Below are 20,994 nucleotides of genomic sequence, written 5' to 3'. Positions count from 1 at the left end.
CTTATCTAATATTTTCAGTTAAAACTCCCTCAGAAAAATGTATAGTATTAATACATGTGTAAAATATAGTTTTGAGTTGCTGTATTGCCTCATAAGTGAAACTTAAAAACAACAGACATGTTTTGGTGAGGTTTCAATACTGATGATATTTATGCACATCCCTCCACTGGCAATATTTTTGTTTGAAATAATTTAGAATGTGAATATCATGTGACACATGACGTCTAACTGGAGCTTTGATGGAGATGACACAAAAGGTTTGAAGATTCTACCAAGACATCTGGTTGAATTAATGTATTCTTTAGTAAATATTCATATACTAACTATTCTGACACATCCAGAATAATGTTTAGTATTTATTTAGTGTTTCATGCTGCAAAATTACAGATATGCCAGTGAGTACAAAAGATCACAATAACAATTCAGGGAAACAACATGTCGGCATTGACAGTTAGCTAACCATAAAAATAAAATCTCTATTTTACTTGAATGATTTTTAAAAGCGAAAATCAATATTTTCCCTGAATTTGATTAAATAATTGCAGAGGTCGTCTGTGTTCTTAATCCTGTGCTATTACGACGTCAATGTCATATTTACAATAACAATTTCAAGGTAACTTTTTTGTCACATTTCATAGAACAGAGTTGCACAATGCGTTGGATTTATTTGTATTAATATCCCTTATTCTAGGGTTTCCTTGGTTTTCTCCAACTCTCTTGCCCTTTCTGTGCTGAGGCTTTTGGAGGTTTCATAGGGGAAATTGTCAGTGACAACTCTGATTGGCTTTCAGGTGCAAATTAAGGAGGTTAATCTGGCTGCTTATCATTGAAACCCATTCAGAGAGGGAGCGAGATCGAGTCCATCAAATGAGGAAATTTTGAACGTTAATGAGTTCAATGACATGCATGGCAGCATTTGGAAAGACACATTTTATCTCTCAAGAGACTCAATGCAAACTTCTTGGTACTACATTGTTATAAATTCTGCAGGAGCGAGAAAGACCTTCTCACTCTTCTGTAACTGTAGTCCTGACTGTATTTGATATCCCACAACCTCAGGGTACACTTCTGATTGTACTCTGTTACTAGACTCTATAACTAGATACTAGATTTTTGCTAAGGCAAGAACAAGTGGAAAATATCTCAAATAAATAATTCAACCCTTTTGCCTTTTATTTCAATGATCACAACAAAAATACTATCACAGAAAAAAGCTGAAGGGAGTTCCACAAATGTTAACTTTTATCATTTCTCTTTTTACAGCTTCTATTTTTTTCTTCAGAGTTACAGCACATTTATTAGTCTTAAATTTGTCACTGTTTCCTTTGAGCTTTAGTCAACAATGAATAGATACATTTCAGTGCAGAATAGCTGATAGGGTGAGTTTATTTTTCATTTTTTGAGATTGTACCGCAACTCCATGTTGAGATCTCATTTTAACCGTACAGCAGTGGTAAATTCTGACTGGAAATTATAAATAAATAAGCAATCGATAATGAACATTCAAGCAGTGACATTAATGTAGCTATGCTGTTGGGAGTTGTCGGTTGATGAATTGATGCTCGCTGCCGATTGATGAATTCTGTCATGGTTTACAGTAGAGAAAAGTCATTATTTTATCTTTTAAAGAAATGGCACTTATTATCAGAGTAACTCAGCATTATATGAATCCATGTGTATGATTATTTTCTAATGTCTGAGCTTTAATATTAAGCTTGTCAAGATAAACATAGTTCAGTAGATTTTAACATTTTTACCCTCGACCATTTATATTTTAAAATGTTGCAAGAGGTGGCCAGACAGTTTTTATATGGCACCCTCATTCCCACTTGAAGTCTTGTCCCACTGTTTCATAGAATTTGATATTAAATGGCCTATAAAACTCCTGCAGCTGCTCTATGACCTCCTGGTCGATCAATACGTGAGTCCTCCCCTTGGATTTGCCAAGGCAGCGTGGCTGGCTGCTGCTCTCAGGCTTCTTCAGACAGGGGAAGCCTTTGGTTCGATTAAAGTAGAAGTGCTTGTCCGTGATTATTCGTTTCAGTCCCAAGAAGTCCTGAATGCGGCCCATCTCCCCTGCTGGATCAGTGATCAGCCGCTCGCCACTCACAAAGTGCATCTGTGACGGGCGAAAGTACTGCAGCCAGTTCTCCAGGTGGAGGATGTACATTCCGATCCGAATGGCGTTCCAGGAGGTGTCAACGAGACCTAAACTTCTGTTCTTGAAGGCCAGGTCCTCAAATGTAGGAATGTCGGGCTTCTTGGAAAGAGTCTGTGTGTAGTCGGAGATGGCTCTTGTGACCGGGTTACGCACCACAACAATCAGCTTGGTCTCGTGGGACATGCTGGAGATGCGTCTGGGTGCCTCTCTGGTGACAAAGTAGCTGGGTGTCTTCTCTAATGTGATCTGGCTGTCTAGTGTTCGTGGCATCAGTCCCCTTGGGAGAGGAAAAAACAGAAGCAGACAGATGGATGAGTCAGCAAGAGTTGTAATTTTCCTGTACAGGAGTGTTTCACATGGTTTTTCTGTTTTGTGGATGATGGTGATTATAGAGATGTAGATGTGACATGGTAAATTTTAATTTAGGAATGCAATCAGTATCCCTACTTGGATCATTCGTATTTAAAACCCCCCATTAACATGTCTGTATGAAGTGGGCCTGTGGTGATGCTGGTTGCAGCTTTCCCTCTGTTGTGAAAGGGACCTGTAGTAATTGCACCGTGGCATGTAAAGGCCGACTGCTGGTCCACAGAACCTGGAAGCTGCATCACAGCTGCTACCGAGCGCTGGTTCCCTGTATTCAAGGTTTATTGATATTGTCATGTCCAAATTGCAGCAAATTAAACACTACACTTCATTGCGTCCGTAACAATACACATAGCTGGTGTGAAGCCGATAGAATATACGTTTTTGGAGATTTCTGGAATTAGCTGTTAGATTCAAAACATGACCTGTAACCTTTCATCAAATAAAGGTAAAACATTTACGTGACTCATACAGATCTGTTACTTTAAAGAAAGTATAATTATTTATAAAAAAAGTTTAAGGATATATCAAAGAATTGAGAACCATCAAACTTCCAGCTATATTCCAAAACTCCATAAACACAATGAGATTCATTGGTAACTGGACAGCTTGTACAACAAATACATGGATCATAATTATCGTCATAATGCTGCCAGGCTAATGGCTTTGCAAACTACAGGCAAATATTTACATTTGTCGTGTGTTTCCCTTCCCAGTGTAATACGTCATTCTGCTTTGGCACTCTGCTTCAGTAAAAGTTGATTAATGGCCATCTGGTGTTGGCCGTTGTGACATGTCCATGTCATCCATTCTTTTGTTCCTGCTTCCTTTAAATAGAACAGTGACTCCACTGTAGTGTCAGCACAATCACTCTGCAGTTGGTGGAAGAATAATTCCAAAACGGTGCCATTAAAATGGTCTTTTACTTTTATCATTACAGAGGATATAGCGGCTGAATTTCTCTGTTTCACAGCATATGAATCAGTCTTTGGATTCCAGGTATGTTACCACGCAGTTTTGATGATTAAATACCACACTTTCTTTATTATTACTGTGGGAAGGCTTCGATTAAAACCTAACCTTTCTCAAAGCATTCTCTCTCAAGGTAGGGGTAGCCATAGGTTACCTCTAAAGTCTTGGAAATATTGATCCATTTAGCTTTATTTATGAATCCTGAGTTTCTGGCGCGGGTGCCTCAGGGCCACTAGGCAACTATTAATCTTTTATGAGAACAGCACCTTTTCGAGCAAACAGCTTTGCAACACACTAAAAAGACTCGCAGCCATCTTCCAGGAGGTGCAGAATCTCAACAGATCTTGGCTTGTCTGCTGAGGAAACTGTCTTCGTTATCTGCCTTGTCAGTTCCATATATTTTCACTGTCCTCTGAGATGAAGATTGTGTAGGTGAGAAGAATATCCACCATGTGCTGGTTCAGAAACTGCAAAACTGTTTAAGACTGGGCTGACAACGGCACCACACACAGCAAAAGGTCACAGACGGCTCCGCTTAAAAAAGTATGTAAAGTTTACAGCTGACTGGCAACTATAACTACATAAACTATATGAAATAAGGGGAGATTTCTCGATGAAATGTTTCTCTCACACAGGTTGTTTTTCTTTGGATACAGAATAAAAAATTCTGAAGTGAGTGTGTCCATCAGAGGAACTTGCAACATATGCTAACGTGCCTTGAGTTATTGATTTTGATAGCCCCTATGTTTGTTTTCTCTGACTGAGTCTTGGCACTGGATAAAGTACACGAATGTTACATGGAGGCTGTAGCACACTTAAGGGATTGATATTGACAAGATGGAAATAGAGGTGTTAAAACTCTGACTGGAACATGTTGTGAGAACAGCAGCACAGATGAGATCAATTATCACAGAACTGTGAAGAAGGGTTAATAGTGTTATAACACGGATATTGCTTCATACAACAGACACTCAGGAATTTCTGTCCAGTTTTCCTTTCCTTTTCCTTTTAGTCCCAGGAACTATTTTCAAGGAACTAAAGACCGTTGCACACTTGCACTTCCACGGTAGTCCAAAGACCAAGAAATTAGACAAAAATAGCCTGTTGACGTGTGAACAACCGACGGCTACATAAAACCACCCCACTCCAGTCCACCAGGCGGTGGTAGCGCAGCAGTCTATACGATAACAATGACACTAAATAAAAAGAGTAATGCTTTACAACTGTAAAGATGAAGGGGATTCAAATTGAGCACTCGGGACAAAGTTTATTTAAAACGCCCAAAATACTAGACGTACCAGTACCCCACAGAGCATGAACTTTTTACAGGGTAAAAAAAGATTTTCCCAGAGATTAATTTAGACCCAGGTCCTTGCAGGTGAAATGAGTTCCTGGAAAGGTTCCCCCTTCCTGGGGAATGCTCCTATGATGGAAACACAGTTATTGTGAATTAGAATGTAACTTTCTAAAAACCACCATATTCTCGGTATTAAAGAATTGGATTGAATTTGGCTGCAACAGTGTTTAACCCTGACACTTCAAAAGTGTTTTGTGGGGTTTTGTGGACTCAAACACTTCACCCACCCCTCCATCGACATAGTGGTGAGTAGATTTTTGGGTGAACTATTCTTTTAGCATGTAGTCTGAATACTTTGCTTAGTTAAGGAATAATATGTGTTTTACAAGATAGTAATAAAGACATTTGAGGTATTTCTGCTCAGGATTGTTTTTTTGCGAGCAATGTGAAAATGTGTGTAAAAACAGATGGATAGAAACATGCTCAAAAACAATCTGCAGTAATTAAAATTAATTGTGAGCGAAGGTTGAATAAATCCTGAATGGTGGTGGTGTCCTCTTCTGGGAGAATTCCATCCGTGACAGAACTCCGCGTGGAAAACAAGTTGCTACCAATTAAGTGAGAAATTCATTGTATCTTCAATGTCGGTTTGCACGACATTAGATGAAAACAGGAGCAGACGCGGCTGCTGTGCATCATCTCATCGTAACTCTAATATTGCTCAGTGACTCATTAAATTGACACCCATGTCCACTGTGCTCCGGGTGTCTGATGTTTCACCAGTAGTCAGGTGTCCAATCAAAGGCTTGTTTAACTAACTGAAACTGCAACCAGGGACGACAAGGCGCGATCTGATGATCAAAACATGGTAGTCTTTATGGTTTTTACCTGAAAGCCGGGACATTTGTAACAGATGCTTTCATGAGAGTAGGTGCAGCTTTGACCAACAACTTCCAAGTCACCTGTCTTGGAGTGATGTTAATGAGGAACACTGCGGGGATGACAGTTCTATCTATTAACATGTTTTTGTTTTTTTTTAAATCAAAGATTGTAATGGATCCATATTAATCCTTAATGGCCATATGTCCCTGTTTAAGGGATATAACAAGTAGGATGCAAGTGAAGACATGAAATTCATCATTTTTAATTCATACTTTTCTTTGCTGGCTCAGACACATGGCAGCAGCAGTCTCATTTAACGTATCTGTTCGTTACTGAGATAACAGGAATCAGAGCAGGAAGGGGACACATGATACCTGAGGCCGGTGTCTGAACCAGCCATCAGAAAAGTACTTGTCCTGAATATTTTTTTTTTTTTACTCCTATGCCCCCAAGAATGTCTCAGCATCTGAAACTAAAAGATAAAACTGTGGGTCTTCACTGCAGCAGGTTCTGGTGTGTTTTTAGTTAAAGCTCCTCATATCTTGCTCTGTAGTAATTATTTGTAATTAGAAAACCTACATGATTGTAATTCCAGCAGAACTGCCTCAAGGGTAATCACTGATTCTTTTCACAGCGTCTTTGTGCAACATTAAAACTCTCTTTAATCTGAGTATGTTGCTTTTTTGGGGGACACAGACAGTCCCTGACACACGATCCTTGATTAACTGACATTTGAGTGAAGTGCCCTGATTGATCACCACCTTCACAAGCAGCATCAACACTAAATTCCTCGGGTAATTTACAGTTTTCTTCACAATCCTTGGTGAAACTTGACGTCAGGATGAATTACCGGCCCGGCAGTGACATTTTAATCACTCTGCGAAAATGTAGTCAGGTGTGGAGGATCTGTTCAGAGTCCTGTTCCTGGTTAAATAAGATAACATGGTGAAAAGCTTACTCGGGCTGGATGTGTCAGCGTTGTATTTGATGCTGTGCACGATTCTAGTGGTAGTTTGTGTAGGGAAATGGCATAGTTAGTTAGACTTATTCAGAAGTTGCATTTAATCATCATTAAATATAGCATTAACTAAGAGAAAGATGGCATGACATTAAATCATCACTTTGCCATCTTGGAATATTCTTTTTCTAACAATTCTGGTCTGTAATAATTTGATTAAATTAGTTTATGATAGCCGGCTTTGTTATCTACAAGAGGAGGAGTAAAAAAAACAAAACAAACACCTTTCTGCAATGCTTATCTTCAGGTAGTCAGGGTGAACAGTGAAAACAGCTATTGCCACTCATTAATTTGCTACAGTGAGCTGAAAGCCAGTCTGCATATTGTAGTGACCCTAAAAAAGCCTGCAGGCCATCTCACTGAACGATTTATCTCTGTTGGTGCAGTGGAAGCAGGAGGTCTGGAGTTCACACTCAGTTCCCTCTGGAGCTGCTATATCATTATGGAGGACTACGCCACAAACATGGTTGTCTTTGTCTGAGAGTTCCAAGGACTCTCCATTATGCCTAGATTTTCCACTGGGAGAATACGCTGCATTTTCTACTGCTGCAGTGTTAAAGCAGGACAATTACATCGTTACACTTTGTCCGATGGATCTTTCATTAAAATGAATGCTGAAAACATTTGAAGAACGTGGACTACTAAAGCAAAAGGAATCAATAAAACAATTTTTTTGTACTTCTGGAGAGAACTCTCTATGTGTCAATGGACCGGTTTCTAGTTTCCTAAAGGGTTGAATGAGCTCACACTGATCTGAAAAACATCTAATCAGGAAAGAGGAAACTCAGTCCTTAATGAGTTTTATGCATTGGTAGCTACCGCAAATAAATATAATAAATCAATAAATAACTACTGCTGTGATCAGAACAAGCTAATGTTCATGGCAACGGGACCATTACATGAAAAGGGGGAACAGCATTTTAGCCTCCTGCTTAGAAAATACTTAGGAGTCAAAAAACGAATGCACGATGAAAAAATGATGAACATAATCAATAACAAAGAATAAAAACTTTATTTTCCAAATAGAGATGTCAAATCAGAATGTGTATTTAAGTGAGTATATATATTATATACACACTCACTGGCCACTTTATTAGGTACACCTTGCTAGTACCAGGTTGGACCCCCTTTTGCCTTCAGAACTGCCTTAATTCTCCGTAGCATTGATTCAACAAGGTGTTGGAAACATTCCTCAAAGATTTTGGTCCATATTGACATGATAGCATCACGCAGTTGCTGCAGATTTGTCGGCTGCACATCCATGATGCGAATCTCCCGTTCCACCACACCCCAAAGGTGCTCTATTGGATTGAGATCTGGTGACTGTGGAGGCCATTGGAATACAGTGAACTCATTGTCATGTTCAAGAAACCAGTTTGAGATGATGTGAGTCTGTGACATGGTGCGTTATCCTGCTGGAAGTATATATATTGTCAAAAGTTTATATATCGCTGCATCACTTCCAGGATGCAAGTTTTCTCACTGCAGTGAAACAGTTGACTCTTCAGCTCCAGACAATGCGTCTTGTTGAACCAGGGAAACTTCTAAAGAGCAAACGCAGGTTCATCTGGGATGCAGACCATCAGAACAAGTAAAGGTCAGCTTTGAATCATCTCCTTGTGAACAATCAATGAACTCAGAATTTATTACTGTCATTTCACTCTGGTCTGAACTTAAAACAGAATGTTGCATATTGTGAGTCCAAGTTGTCAGTAAATGTTTGCTGCAGGGCTACGCATGCAACATGCAAGTTTCATCTCAAAACAACAAAGACATGTGGTTGATCATTACACATACAGTAAAATATACATTCACCATGTGGTGTACTTACATGTGTGATACAAACATGTAAAAACATCAGTTTTGTATGTTGTCAGGTAAATAAGGGTAAAACTTTTTTCCAACTCACACCTACACTCATCTACTAACTCAACTGGAAACTAACCAGTGTTGAATACACGTCATCTTCCCGTCATCTCATACAATTAATCGTTATTTTGTGCAAACAGACAATTACTAATATTACAGTTTAATGAGTTGGAAGATTTCAGGCAAACGCTGGTCTGAAGAGGATTTTACTCAGAAGCCATTAATCTCAAAGTGTTTCTGCCAGGCCAGGAGCACAGAGATTTAGACAATGGCCTTTACCTCCCACTGGACAATAAATGTTTATCATTACAATGGCTAATAATGAACCGAGACTATTAAACAATATACAGGCATATGCATAGGCTGGGCCAGAGAGAGGTCCAAATCAAAGTATCTATTACATACTGTGTTTGTCCAGTCTCTGGAGTAATTTAACAGCAAAACAGTTACACAGTAAATTATAAGAAGAAGGCTCCTGGGCTCTCATTGCCGATGTGTTATTACACAGGGAGCAGCATGCAGAGTAATGATAGTCACAGTCCTTGGTTATACTGTACACAAAAAGCTTTGGTGCAGAGACAAAATGTTGCTTCATGGTGATATTTCTACTACTTTCTAGTACAAAAGGTCAAACATTAACTTCAGCAGACAATTATGAAATCTACTGAATTGCATCTTTATGTTTACGAACCCTCGGATTGAATTACAACAACACAAATGCACGCAACAAAGTACAAAAGTGAACCGCAGTGATCATGAACTCAGGAGAGAATATGCGTATGCAATATATTCGAATGCAGTGAAAAGTGGGACTAATTTGCTCAAGTATTGTGGTCTGGTTAAGAACATTTCAGGCTTATTAAAGTGTCTGAGTTATGCATTGTCCCTAGACCCTATCACAGAAACCTCAGGGTAATTGCTGTTTTTTTTGATACGTAAGTAATATGTTTAATCAGAGATTCCAACTGCTTTGAGTGCAAGCAAATTCCATTTTTTGTTTACTTTTCTCAAATGATTATGTAGGTACTGCTATTCTATTCTTTAAATGACATGAGCCACTAATTAACATGGTGCACTTGATGTGAGAGATGAGGAGTTAGATATGCGGAGTGATATGATCTAACAGCACACCTTTGTTATTGTGTGCTGTATATTATGTGCAGTGCTTTTAATGAACAGTCTATGATGCAGAGTGAAGTTTAGGCTCATCCTACCTGGTTTATCTGCAATGAAGATTTAATAGTTTTTCATAAAATGAAACTGAATTTGCTTCATTACTGTTCACATGTGTGGCTTTTATATCATCTGCGACACAATCATCAGACCCAATTTCACTACTTTTCAAAACAAAAGCCCTGTAGTTCAGCTCAATATAAAGCACTGCAGCAACAATGGTGAACTAAAAATAATCAGATAGTCAAAATGATCTGGTAAGACAGACATTTTTGGCCGCGGGGTTCCGATGGCAGACAATTGCTGTAGTTTATGTGAGGACATAGAAAAAGGTTCAACTCGGTCCACAGACTAACAGGCCTCTGCCCCACCCCCACTAAGTGTTCCTAATACTCTGTCTTAATTTTGAACCATTCAAACCTCTTTATTTTTGCAAACTTTCTTTGAGACTGACGCTGGGAAATAATGTTTCATACAAACCATTTGTCCTGAAATGTCCTAAAAAGCCAATACCACTCACAGACCTGCTCCCTGCCGTCCAAACCCATTAACAGTTTATTTTGCGCAGGTAGACTGTGCAGAGAAAATGTTCTTATGCTGCGTGGTTCTCATAATGTCTGTGCCCCCGTACTTCCTAAAAATGTCATCTTGCTCTTGCCTGATATGACACCATATAGATCTGGTCTCTGCTGGAGAGGCTGCTCCATTATTAAAGTATCAGTCACTTAGATTACAGCAGTGATGACATCTGATCATTAATCAACGACAACAGAGACCTGCCGCCTTGAAAGTCTATTAAGAGTTAACAAAGAGCAGTCCAGACAAATACAGCGATCCTGCGGCCAATTCATTGAGGAACAGAGGTGAATAACAATCCAGCGTCCTCAGCATCAAGCATCTATTTCTCTAATTTAATGAAAGACAAATTGGTTCCAAATACACTGTCTGAGCCAGATGTCTTGCAACAGAGGATCTTTTCAACATCAGGCCTTTTCTCAGCCACTTAATGGTATCAAAATATATTTATAACACAGTCCTGAAATACTGTAAAAAAAAGAACTGCATAATGTATTTCACCTTGGACCAAATCCTATTTAATCGCTGTCATTTCAACTCCAGTCTCTTGTTTTCATTGAAATAACAATTATTCATGGTTTGGGCTGCAGAGGGAAATGAGTGACACTTGCTCTCCTTGAGCAATAACACGTTGAATTGATCTGAGCAATGAGCTGTCACATTAACATATGGCATGGGGAAGTGTCCGGGGACAGCGAAATAAAGACACACAGAAAGACAGTGAAAGCCTCTGAAATGTTAAGCTGTTTCTAAACTTACACTGTTTATTTTGTGCATTTTTATGATGAATTTACAATGGATTTTTGTGAGGAATGGCCCATTTGAACAGATGAACTCATAAAATCAGGTCTTTAAAGGCTTTTGGCGACACTCTACTATCATGTGCAAGGCAGGGATAATAAAAGTGTTTTATAATAGTATAATTCACATGAAATGACCTCGATTATAATAACATTGACAATATAAATGATAGAGTGAATCGGTGATGGGCAGATTATATCCTGCCCCTGCACACACTCAGTAACACCTTCAGTTCCTTTGTGCAGTTTTACAGCAGCATCTTAACTGAATCCATCATCTGTGGAGCTTTTAGAAGTTCATTCCTGGTTTACAGTATCGCTTTAGGCAATGTGACGGTCAAGGGTATTTTTAAACAGAGACTGGACAGTCCACACACCTTTAGAAGGTTCACTCTCTACTCAGATGGTGAGAAAGAACAAAAGAAGACAGAACAGGGGAGACAGACGTGGAAAAGCTTATACAGGATTTGATTCCTGGTCAGCAGGGACATGCTGGGTTTGCCAAGAGGTGAAAGTGAACAAGCTGTAAATCTCTAGAGGTGAGATAAGGATTGTTGACTTTTAGACAAGTCAAGAAACAAACTAGATGGTCGCTAGTCATGTACTACTGTTAGGGTGTAGTGGGTGTGGAGTACTGAGTGGGGTGTGTTCAAGCTACTTATACATTATGGATTACTGTAAATCAGTGAAGAATTAAACTATCCTTCAATATGTTGTCCTTCAAGTCACTGTTGACCTAAACAGTGATTTGAATACCTTATACTATTAGCTACTCAAATCACTGTAGCAATAGGCCTAATATGAAAAAGTTTAGTAATGCAGCAGTCACCACAAATTGATATTTTACTGCAAAAATTTTTTTTTTTACTGCTCTGGTTAATGTATCGATATCTCTGAATATATGTCTCTCATGTTTCTCCCTGGAGCCCTAGCAACAACAAGGCAGAAGAGAGACTGATCATCCCTTAACATTGAGAAAACAACCAAATCAAAATTTGCTTAAAAATAAATATATAATATGAATTCAAGAATAACGTAAACAGCTGAAGGGGGCAGTGACTCAGTGTGACATCACAACCGGCTGATTTTAAATCATAGTTCCTGAATATGGCCTGTGTGCATTTCTCAGCTTTGATCGTTAAACGGTAGTTAGGTAACTCCTAGAGCTACTTGAAAATAAAACTGACAGGGGACCTTTTAAGTAGGTGTACAGTGTTTACTCTGTTCACCATCTTTTAATGAGCCAACCTTTAATTCAAACACAACGTGCAGTTGAGGCTGGTGGGAATGTCATGCATCAGCTATTTTAAAGTTAGACCTGATGATGGTGATACAGGTCAAAGCATATAAAACTTCTAATTATATATTCAAGCCTGACTTAATGTGGCAGACTGACCAACAGACTAATCAATAAAAAATTGCAAGTTGTTAATATATCACATGATTAGACTTTCTCGACAACATGTGATACACAACATCTCGGTATCCAGCTAGAACTGGCACTATTGTTTTATTACAAATGTGATGAGTTCGTAATAGTTAACTATTTATAACCACTGCATGTCTCTGAGCTGCACTGGATTGAAGACAACTCATTAATAATGCAGAGTGAGGCCGGACCATCCCTCGCTGTATAATGTGCAGTTTTCTGTGTTAAATGAGAACAATCTAACTTTCTGTCCTCATCAACCTTTCTGATGATACTGTTCCAGAGCTCCCTGCCTCCCCAAGCCAATTAATGTGGACCTGGAGAATATTCGCGGCTGCAGCCTCTCATACAATTTCAACACTTCTTGGGGAATCGACGAAAGTGCCTCTGACTCCTGCGAAATCAATAGAGCTGAGATGCCCTTTTAAGTCTTGATGGTGTATAGCGACATGTTTGTGTTTGATCTTTATGATTCTGCAGAGAAATAGAAAGAGTGGTGAGAAAAGTTCAAGGAAATTGGTAGCGGTGGAATGTCTGTTTTATCAGGTCCTGCATGGTTTTGTGAACACCCTCGCACGAAATAAATGAGGCCGTGTGTGTTCGGCTCAGGAGGCGCCGTAATGAACACTGCGCCATTTTTATTCTGATCCTAAATGATCTGTCACATGGTTAATGTAACAGGACAGACTGTGTAGCTGAACTGAACAACTGGCCACTTCACTGGAAACTGATGGGAGTGTAATTTTGTGTCGCGCTTTTTCAACAGATATCTTGTGAGTATTTTTAACACGAGTGCTGAAAATGACGAGTCACCTAATTAGCACCTGCAAGTTCTCTTGGGATAACACCGGAGCCCCTTGTGTTTGCTAATAAGGATTGTGAGATGTGGTTGATGGCTCAAAAAAAAAAAGTTGGTGTTTGTGTCAAGTCTTTTATCATTTATAATTACACCTTGGTACTTAAACCAAGGTCAATAATGAACCTCTGCACTCGATCGGAACATCAATAGAAAATTGATGGATGACCATTTTAGCCCTGCGAGGCTATAATAGTGATTAAAATGATTTCGCCAATCTACTGTGGTCAAGGTCAAGAATGACCCTGAGCTCAAACTTTGCTCCTGTTAGATCTTTACATTAGCATGGTATCAGTTAATAGACAGTCACCGTGCAAGATCATTTTAGACAGAAATCTGTCTTTCTGTTTTTGTCGACTGTGAATTATTTATTAGATGAGCAGTTTTCGAGAGATGGCGTTACGTTTGTAAGCGCCGCCCCCTCTCTATAATGTATCGAACTCTTGTAGTTATATTTGTAGTTAAAAAGGATGTATGGAACCACATGCTGATTGGACACAGCCCGGAAGTGTGGTTCCTACTTCCTGTAGGACCTGATTGTCACCTGAGTGTCACCAGCTCTCAAATCAAGATCATCAGTCGAGATCGCACTGTGTTAAATTGGCACGTAATTCATGGCAGCTGATCTTAGCAGCCTGTTATGTAGCATGCTTTGTTAGAGAACCAATTGTTAATCTATTTGTGATCACTTGGTTAAATGAACTGAGATCGTAAAGAATTCTTAGAAACTACCTGTGGACTGGGACAAGTTAAGTTATTGTAGACACATTCAAGTAGACTAGTTAGCCATGTCATTTTTTTTTCTTGTATAGAGTCCTCGTTTTGTTCTAATTAATTAATCATTTTCACCTTCTTCAATAAATACCTTTATTTTAACAACCAACATCTTGTTTTATGTTGCTGTCCTTTCCTTTACAAGCTGGGTTGTAACACAGTTTATTTAGACCAGGTTTGGAGAGCCACACCATTAATGTGGCCGACAATGTTAAAATTTACAGCTTCTGAAATATATTATGTTTTAATATTTTTAAGGGTTTTTTATGTCCATAAACAGGCCTGCTACAAACAGTTATACTCATTTCCTCCACTAAAGAGGCTCTTTTTTCAACCGTTGGTGTTTTGCCCAGTCGTCCATCTATGAGTTTGTGCAGTTTGGTGCTGATCCAAAGAAAAATCCATATGAAGTGAATTTAAATGTGGTTGCACAGGGGGAATGTAAGGCTTTGGTATTGATAGCCATTCTAGTTATTGATTAATGTAGATTATTTTCAGGTTTCTGTTGTATTGTGGAGCTTGAGACACATCTCCTGGTCATTAGTTTTCTTATGTTTGTAGTATGTGGAGTAAAGGGTTTTCTGACCTTGCATGAAAAAAGTCACAATAAAAAAAGTCATTGAAATTATGAATCAAAAAGATAACTGATCGATGTCCCATTGTTAGAAAGACCGTGATACAGATCAATATTAAAACGTCTCATGGAAGCTCAATGAGACAAAGCAGAGAAGCACATGTCTTATGCACCAATGCATGATGCTACTTGCTATAGAGACAAATGTGACAGTTAATCAAAGTGAAAAGATACTTTACTTGACATGCTGCCAACACTACAAACGCAAGTGACAGATAATCACTGAGGGCCAGTCTGAAACAATGAACATCACTCAGTCACTCGTCAAGTTGAATAACATGTTCTCCAGCCCGGATTCATCCAGTCTTTGTATCCACGGTGATGTTTATTTATCTTACGTTTGTGAACTGTGTTGCAGTCGTCACCTCAGTGAGGGAGCTCGATTAATCTTTACTTAAATCTAAAGCGACACTGAGAAAACAAAATCGAACGTCTGTGAGGCCCAAACCTCTGGCCTGATAGTTTGCTTATTGATGAAGTAAACAGTTGCTACTCCATAATTAAACTGCATTAAGATGTGGAAAGATTGATGTGATGGATGGTCGCTGTTGTGGTGAGTAGATATGGTCCGAGCAGGATGATATCTGCTGTGCTGGTGTTTGATTCCGTATGTTGGAGAATCTGCTGCGTCCTTTTCTTCCTGCATAGTCTGATGTGTTCAGTAAACACGGCCTCATGGGATTGTGTTTAGATAGCATGTCACTATTGGGAACATTTCACATCTCAAATCATTCAGTGTCGGGTCATTTCAGTAAAATCCAGCATGTCCTTTAACATGTTAGGGTTCAGTCAGTGGAGAAATGACGGGGTGTGAAATGATTAAAAAAAAAAGTGGGTAGTGATAGAATTGAAAATGAATAAAGGAAATTGGAGTGTTAGTTATATCAGGTTGCTTCAGTTATTACCTCTGCAGAGGAGGTTATGTTTTCATCTGAGTGAGTTTGTTAGCGAGATCACACAAACTGGTTTCCATTCAATTTTGTGGAAGAACCCATTACATTTTGGTGCAGACCCGAATCAGGGGGCAAATCCACACATTTTCTGAGATAGGCTGTCTTTCAAACTTTAATAATAAATGGATATTAATGAAAAACATCAGGCATGTTTAAGGGGCTGATATTCATGAGTGTGTGCAATTTGGTGCGGATCCAAATAAAAATCTGGATCTAGTGAATTTAATGTGGTTACATAAGGAGACTTGGCTGAGGTATGTGCTATCTGAGTGCCATTCTAGATTCTATACATTTTCAGCTGTTAGTGTGTCATGTCATGCACTAAAATCCAGCATTTCATTCAACGCTGTTAGGGTTAGGGGTCTGTATTGGGGAAATCACAAGGCATGAAATGACCGGTGAAAAGCAAAAAGTGCGTAGTGATACATTTGAAAATGACTCAAGGAAATTGGTGTTTTACCCCATTTGCTGTTTCAGCTGCATTTCCAATGTTTACCTGGTAAATGTGTGATTAACCTTTGTCAACGTGATGCATTGATGCTCGTATATATACAGTAGGCCTGATGTGTGCATGTGTTTCCATAAATCAATCAACCCTCGCACCACTGAGAAGGAACAGCCTCTGAGCCCATATTAAATGCCTCCATGTGCCAAGCTATTTCATGAGGTATCTAACTGGCTTCCCAGCTCACTCTGTTAATTATTACAAAGAGCGTCACCTTTGTTTGTCAATGTGTTGTTTCTAGACCTAGTAATTTGTGCAATACACAAAACAATAAAGACTGACAGCCAGTAAAGTAGCTACTTAGGAAGTTTTACATCCACTGTTCAAAAGCAAAACAATGCCTTCCTGTGAATGCAAATGAAATGGCATAATGTTGCAGTGTGAGACATAGAGAACTAAGATTAGTATCAGAAATTGCAATTACAAAGTAAGTTAGATCCTGAGTTTCTGGATGAGATTTCTGAGTGATGATTATGTTTTCAAACTGGTAAATTGTCTTGAATCTAAAAGAGTTCTGTCATAAATTGGCATCATCTTCAGTGAAATTTCTATTTTATTTGGTCAAATAATATGAATCTGACAGGAAAAGACTGCATTTGCAGTGGGATTAAAAAAGTACTAGTAAAAACCTTTTTTGTAAAAACCTATTTTGTAATCTTTAAAGACTTATTAAATGTTTTCAGCTCTATGAGACTTTCACTGAAGAAAACATTTTTGGGTCTGATATGAGGCCTTAGGAAAAAGTAGAATCAAAGTGGCACAGTGATTTAAAACCCATTGATGAGGGTATAGCCGGAACTGCACAGGGTCAGTCCTTCACGAACCAGGGGTCAGGATAGTCCAGGGGGTTGTAGGACACTGAGGAGGAGGTCTCAAGATGTTTTCTACAAATTAAAAAAGATTTCAAAATTTTGAGAAAATTGCAGATATACTTGATAATGGGGCTCATGAGTCTCTGGCACCGTTATTTTGGGGGTCAGATGCTGGAAACTTTGGGAACCCCTGAACTAAGTCATATACTTGAACTATTCAGTCTCAAGCTTAATGTTTTATGCACGTGCAGGACTACAGGAACAAAATTGAACATGTACATTCTGTATTTAAAAGCATTGATAGTTACTGGAAATTGTGCACACTCAGGCTGCTGAAAGCCAAAATACACCTCCTAGTGTGCATGTCTAATGGGACCTGAGCAAAGTATCAGCTGAGACATGATGGGCAGGGTCTCATATACATGATAATTCTCTTCTGCTTTATTCCTGCAGTGCAGCCCGAGAACAGACTTTGTCATTTGTGCCGAGTTCTTGGAAGCGTCGCTCTGTGGTGTGTACCTGCCACGTTGGTGACATTGTGGGTACGTGAGTGGAAAGCTGGTTGGTGGCTCCAAAAGTCAGTGTGTAATGTAACACAATGCCGTCAAGTCTGTTTTTGAGGACAAAAGCAGACCTGAGTTCATCCCTTTCAGTCAGCCTGCTCTCAGCCTCACACTGATCTTTGAGGTTTTTGTTCAGAGAAACCTTGGATTTCTTCTTTGTGATTGATTTTAGTAATCTGAATCTAAGATTTGCAGACATACTCAATAGGTAAGAGACATTTTAATCAGAAAAGATGTTGAGATCTAAAGGTGAATACGTCTACAGTCACAGAGCGTCACAGAGGTGGGTGGGCAGGGATGAAGCTGTGGGCTTGTTGCACCTTGTGAGCGCCTTTGCCTTCACCAGCTAAAGGAAGAACATCTTGTGCCTGGGTGTAAGCCTGGTTGGAGACAGCTGGTAACCTGGGGGCTGCTCATGTCATCATCTGAGCTGTTTGGCTGCTATTGTGTGAACTGATCCCACATCAGCCTCATGGAGCTGTCTGTTCAGCCCCACGACGCTCGGCTGACAGCTCACATCTGCAGCACGGAGGAAAACAACATCGCGCGAACGCCAAAGTTCAAACTTGTGATCTGAGAGGTGAAGCAGAGATGTGCGTATGTATGTGTGTGTGTGTGTGTGTGTGTGTGTTTTCATGTGTACAGTGTGTTGCAGCCCAAAAGATCTGGTGCCAGGCTGTGGAGTTATAGAACAAACATGTTCGATGGGATTGTGAAGTGCCTCAGATTGTGAAATGAATTAGATTATTAAACTAAAACACTCAAGAGAACATATCTAACTATTATTCTAGGAAATAAAAAATTTGATCTTCCTCACCACCCAGTCCAAACTCAGATCTTAACACCATAAATGTCAGATTTTCTTTACATCTAGATCCAGAGATCCAAAATGCCTCATCTAAGGAAATTGAGCAAAGCTGAAAAAACTAAAACTTATATTCTTTAAAATGGATTCTTCCCTAACCCATCCCTCCCTCTAGTGTTTTAGCACAAATAAACAAACAGGCAAACAGCATGACCTCCTTTTTAGATGATAAACGTTTTGGCATGGATATATGTCAACACCAGGACCCCAAGTGAGTGGGGGGTTTCACATGCAGGGCTGAGGGCCCTGGTAGAAGAGACTTCACTGCGGGACATGGACAAATGTATCAAAGAGAAGGAGCAGCAGTGTCAGACAAAATATCAATGACCATCGTATTGTGTGTTTTATTTCCCCTCACCTGTACCAATCCAGCCCCCTGTCGTAGTTTCTGTCGAAAAAGTGCGGCTCTGTTCCGAGTGCGCGCACATCTGGATGTATCCGGATGAACTCCAGCACCGCCCTGGTGCCTCCTTTCTTTACCCCGACTATCAACGCGTTCGGCAGCTTCTTATTCCCATATTTCTGCACCACGCTCATGTTTCTTAACTTCGTATCAGTCCAGCGACTCCCGAACGAGGCGGGGGCTTTACTTTGGTCGCGGAGCTCACTTGATCTTCGCTGGGCAGCGGTTTGATCCAGGGCGGACCGGACTTCCAGCGACGCGCAATCCTCCACATTTCCAAGAAGTTTCTTCCCCCCTGCTGCGGTCTTGCTCGGCGGACACTTTTTCCCCTCGTATCCCTGGTTTGTCATGATTGTGCCGCGGCAAAAAAGAATACTATAGCACAAATAGGTGCAGGACAGTGACACGGTGAAGATGAAGGCGAATCTGGCGCTGAATCTGTTCGTAGATGAGAGGAACCTATGTGCCATGTCTCCATGGGTTCAAAGTGCTGCATGGTTTTCCATCGGAGTCCTCCTCCTCTCTTGGTCTGCGGTGGGAGACTGGCAATAATAAGATCGGTTCTAAAGTCAGACAGACTGGCATGTGAGGATAGGGGCGGCTTCTTGGAGGCATCAACTGCGCGTAACTGTCATTATTTCTTTTCATAGGCTGCAGAGAACTTCAAGTATTATATGATTACGCGCAGGAAAAAGGGGAGCAGCCCTCCTCCAGACAAGTTCTTAAGTTCTTCTTAAGTTGCGTCTTAGAATGAGTCCCACAGGAATTTGTCGTCCATCTCATCCCTCCTTTCTCCTTGTTGCTCCGGGTGTGAGAAGAGAAAAAGTGCAGCGCGTCCTCAGGTTCCCTGAAAACTCTCACCAGCGCGATGCTGCTCGCCTCCGAGGGGATTTCGATGCAGAGCCCACCTTTCCTTTTCATAATGAAGTTGCTGAAGATATATGCACTTAGGCCACGGGCTATAAATATTTAATCAACCCTCGGACGTCACGCACATGATCATAATTTAACATGCGTTTTATCTTTTAAAGGAACATCCCACATATATTTTAGGGGAACATCATGTGTGTGGGTGGGATTCAAAGATGCAACTTCCTGAGTGACAGAATCATTTCAGCATTAGCTCCATTTCTTCAGGATGTCAGAGCTGCAGGAGGTGTGTTAACTGACCCTTATGTTCAGTGTGTTCTTTTGAACATGCTCCATTTCAGATCCTGCACCAGGGCACATGGGTTTGAAAGCAGCTAGCAGTTTTCTGCCTGTGTGCAACATGTTTGCTCTTCACTTGAGACAGAATGATTTATCAAGGCTGAGCTGTATTCTCCACATGTTGAGTTCCCTCTTCACACACACACACGCACACACATGCACACACAACCAAATACCCTGGCATTAAATAGCACTAATGTTAAGATGGCACTTGATCCTCCTGTGTTGCCATGTTGTTTGCAGACTGGAAAGCAGTGTCAGTGGCCACTCTTTCACTGTCACGGATTAAATGTGTGAGGAGTAGAGAGGAGAGGCGGCAGCTGTGTTCATGGTCATCGTTTTTTAAATACCAAAATATAAATATACATCGCCATTCTGTCTCTGTCCATGACCCTGTGCAGATGCTTGCCTGAATATCGCACTGGCTTTTGTTTAAAATCAATTTTCTGTGTTTGCATGTTGTATGGAAGAAAATGGGGTCAATTTGTGTGTCATGGCACGCTGACTATTTCAATGTAATCTGTCCTTTAAAAAAAGGTAGAGCACACAAGTGTAGGAAGGTTTGCTGAGGGATCATACTGATTAAATGTACTTATACTGTAGGCTATTAGCAGGGAAGTGATAAGCAGAGGAAATGTACAAGAGTTGCAGATGCTCAATAACAAGTCTTCTCTTATTTCAGCAAACTCAGTGCTCATAAAAGTCACATTTGACATTAAAACAATAGAATCCTGGCGCACAGAAATCTTACTGAACTGGTTTTCATAAACAATAAAATATTCAAGGTTAGGCATCCATTAATCCATTCTTTCTTGATCATTAAATTCTGTTTACTGCAAAGTAACGAAGGATGGAAATCAGTTTTATGCTGTGCACA

The 20,994-nt window shown here is 39.9% G+C and overlaps 1 protein-coding gene across 1 annotated transcript; it reads right to left on the bottom strand.

The window, feature by feature from the left end:
- Nucleotides 1-349: 349 nt before the first annotated feature.
- hs3st2 (heparan sulfate (glucosamine) 3-O-sulfotransferase 2) lies at nt 350-19,815 on the bottom strand. The gene is made up of 2 exons (XM_020094444.2): nt 18,864-19,815; nt 350-2,438 (listed from the first exon to the last, which is right to left on the bottom strand). Exons 1-2 carry the CDS (start codon nt 19,376-19,378, stop codon nt 1,820-1,822), a joined length of 1,134 nt encoding a protein of 377 aa, XP_019950003.1. The 5' UTR covers nt 19,379-19,815; the 3' UTR covers nt 350-1,819.
- Between the last annotated feature and the right edge of the window lie 1,179 nt (nt 19,816-20,994).

The sequence above is a fragment of the Paralichthys olivaceus genome, chromosome 5, assembly GCF_024713975.1.
Source record: "Paralichthys olivaceus isolate ysfri-2021 chromosome 5, ASM2471397v2, whole genome shotgun sequence".
Classification (NCBI taxonomy): domain Eukaryota; kingdom Metazoa; phylum Chordata; class Actinopteri; order Pleuronectiformes; family Paralichthyidae; genus Paralichthys; species Paralichthys olivaceus.
This window is presented reverse-complemented; position numbering and strand designations above follow the sequence as displayed.

Excerpts from the sequence above, each read along its gene's own strand:
- hs3st2 (XM_020094444.2), bottom strand. The coding sequence starts at position 19,378 with ATGGCACATAGGTTCCTCTCATCTACGAACAGATTCAGCGCCAGATTC. Across the intron at positions 2,439-18,863 it reads AGGGGGCTGGATTGGTACAG|GGGACTGATGCCACGAACAC; the intron begins GTGAGGGGAAAT and ends TCCTCTCCCAAG.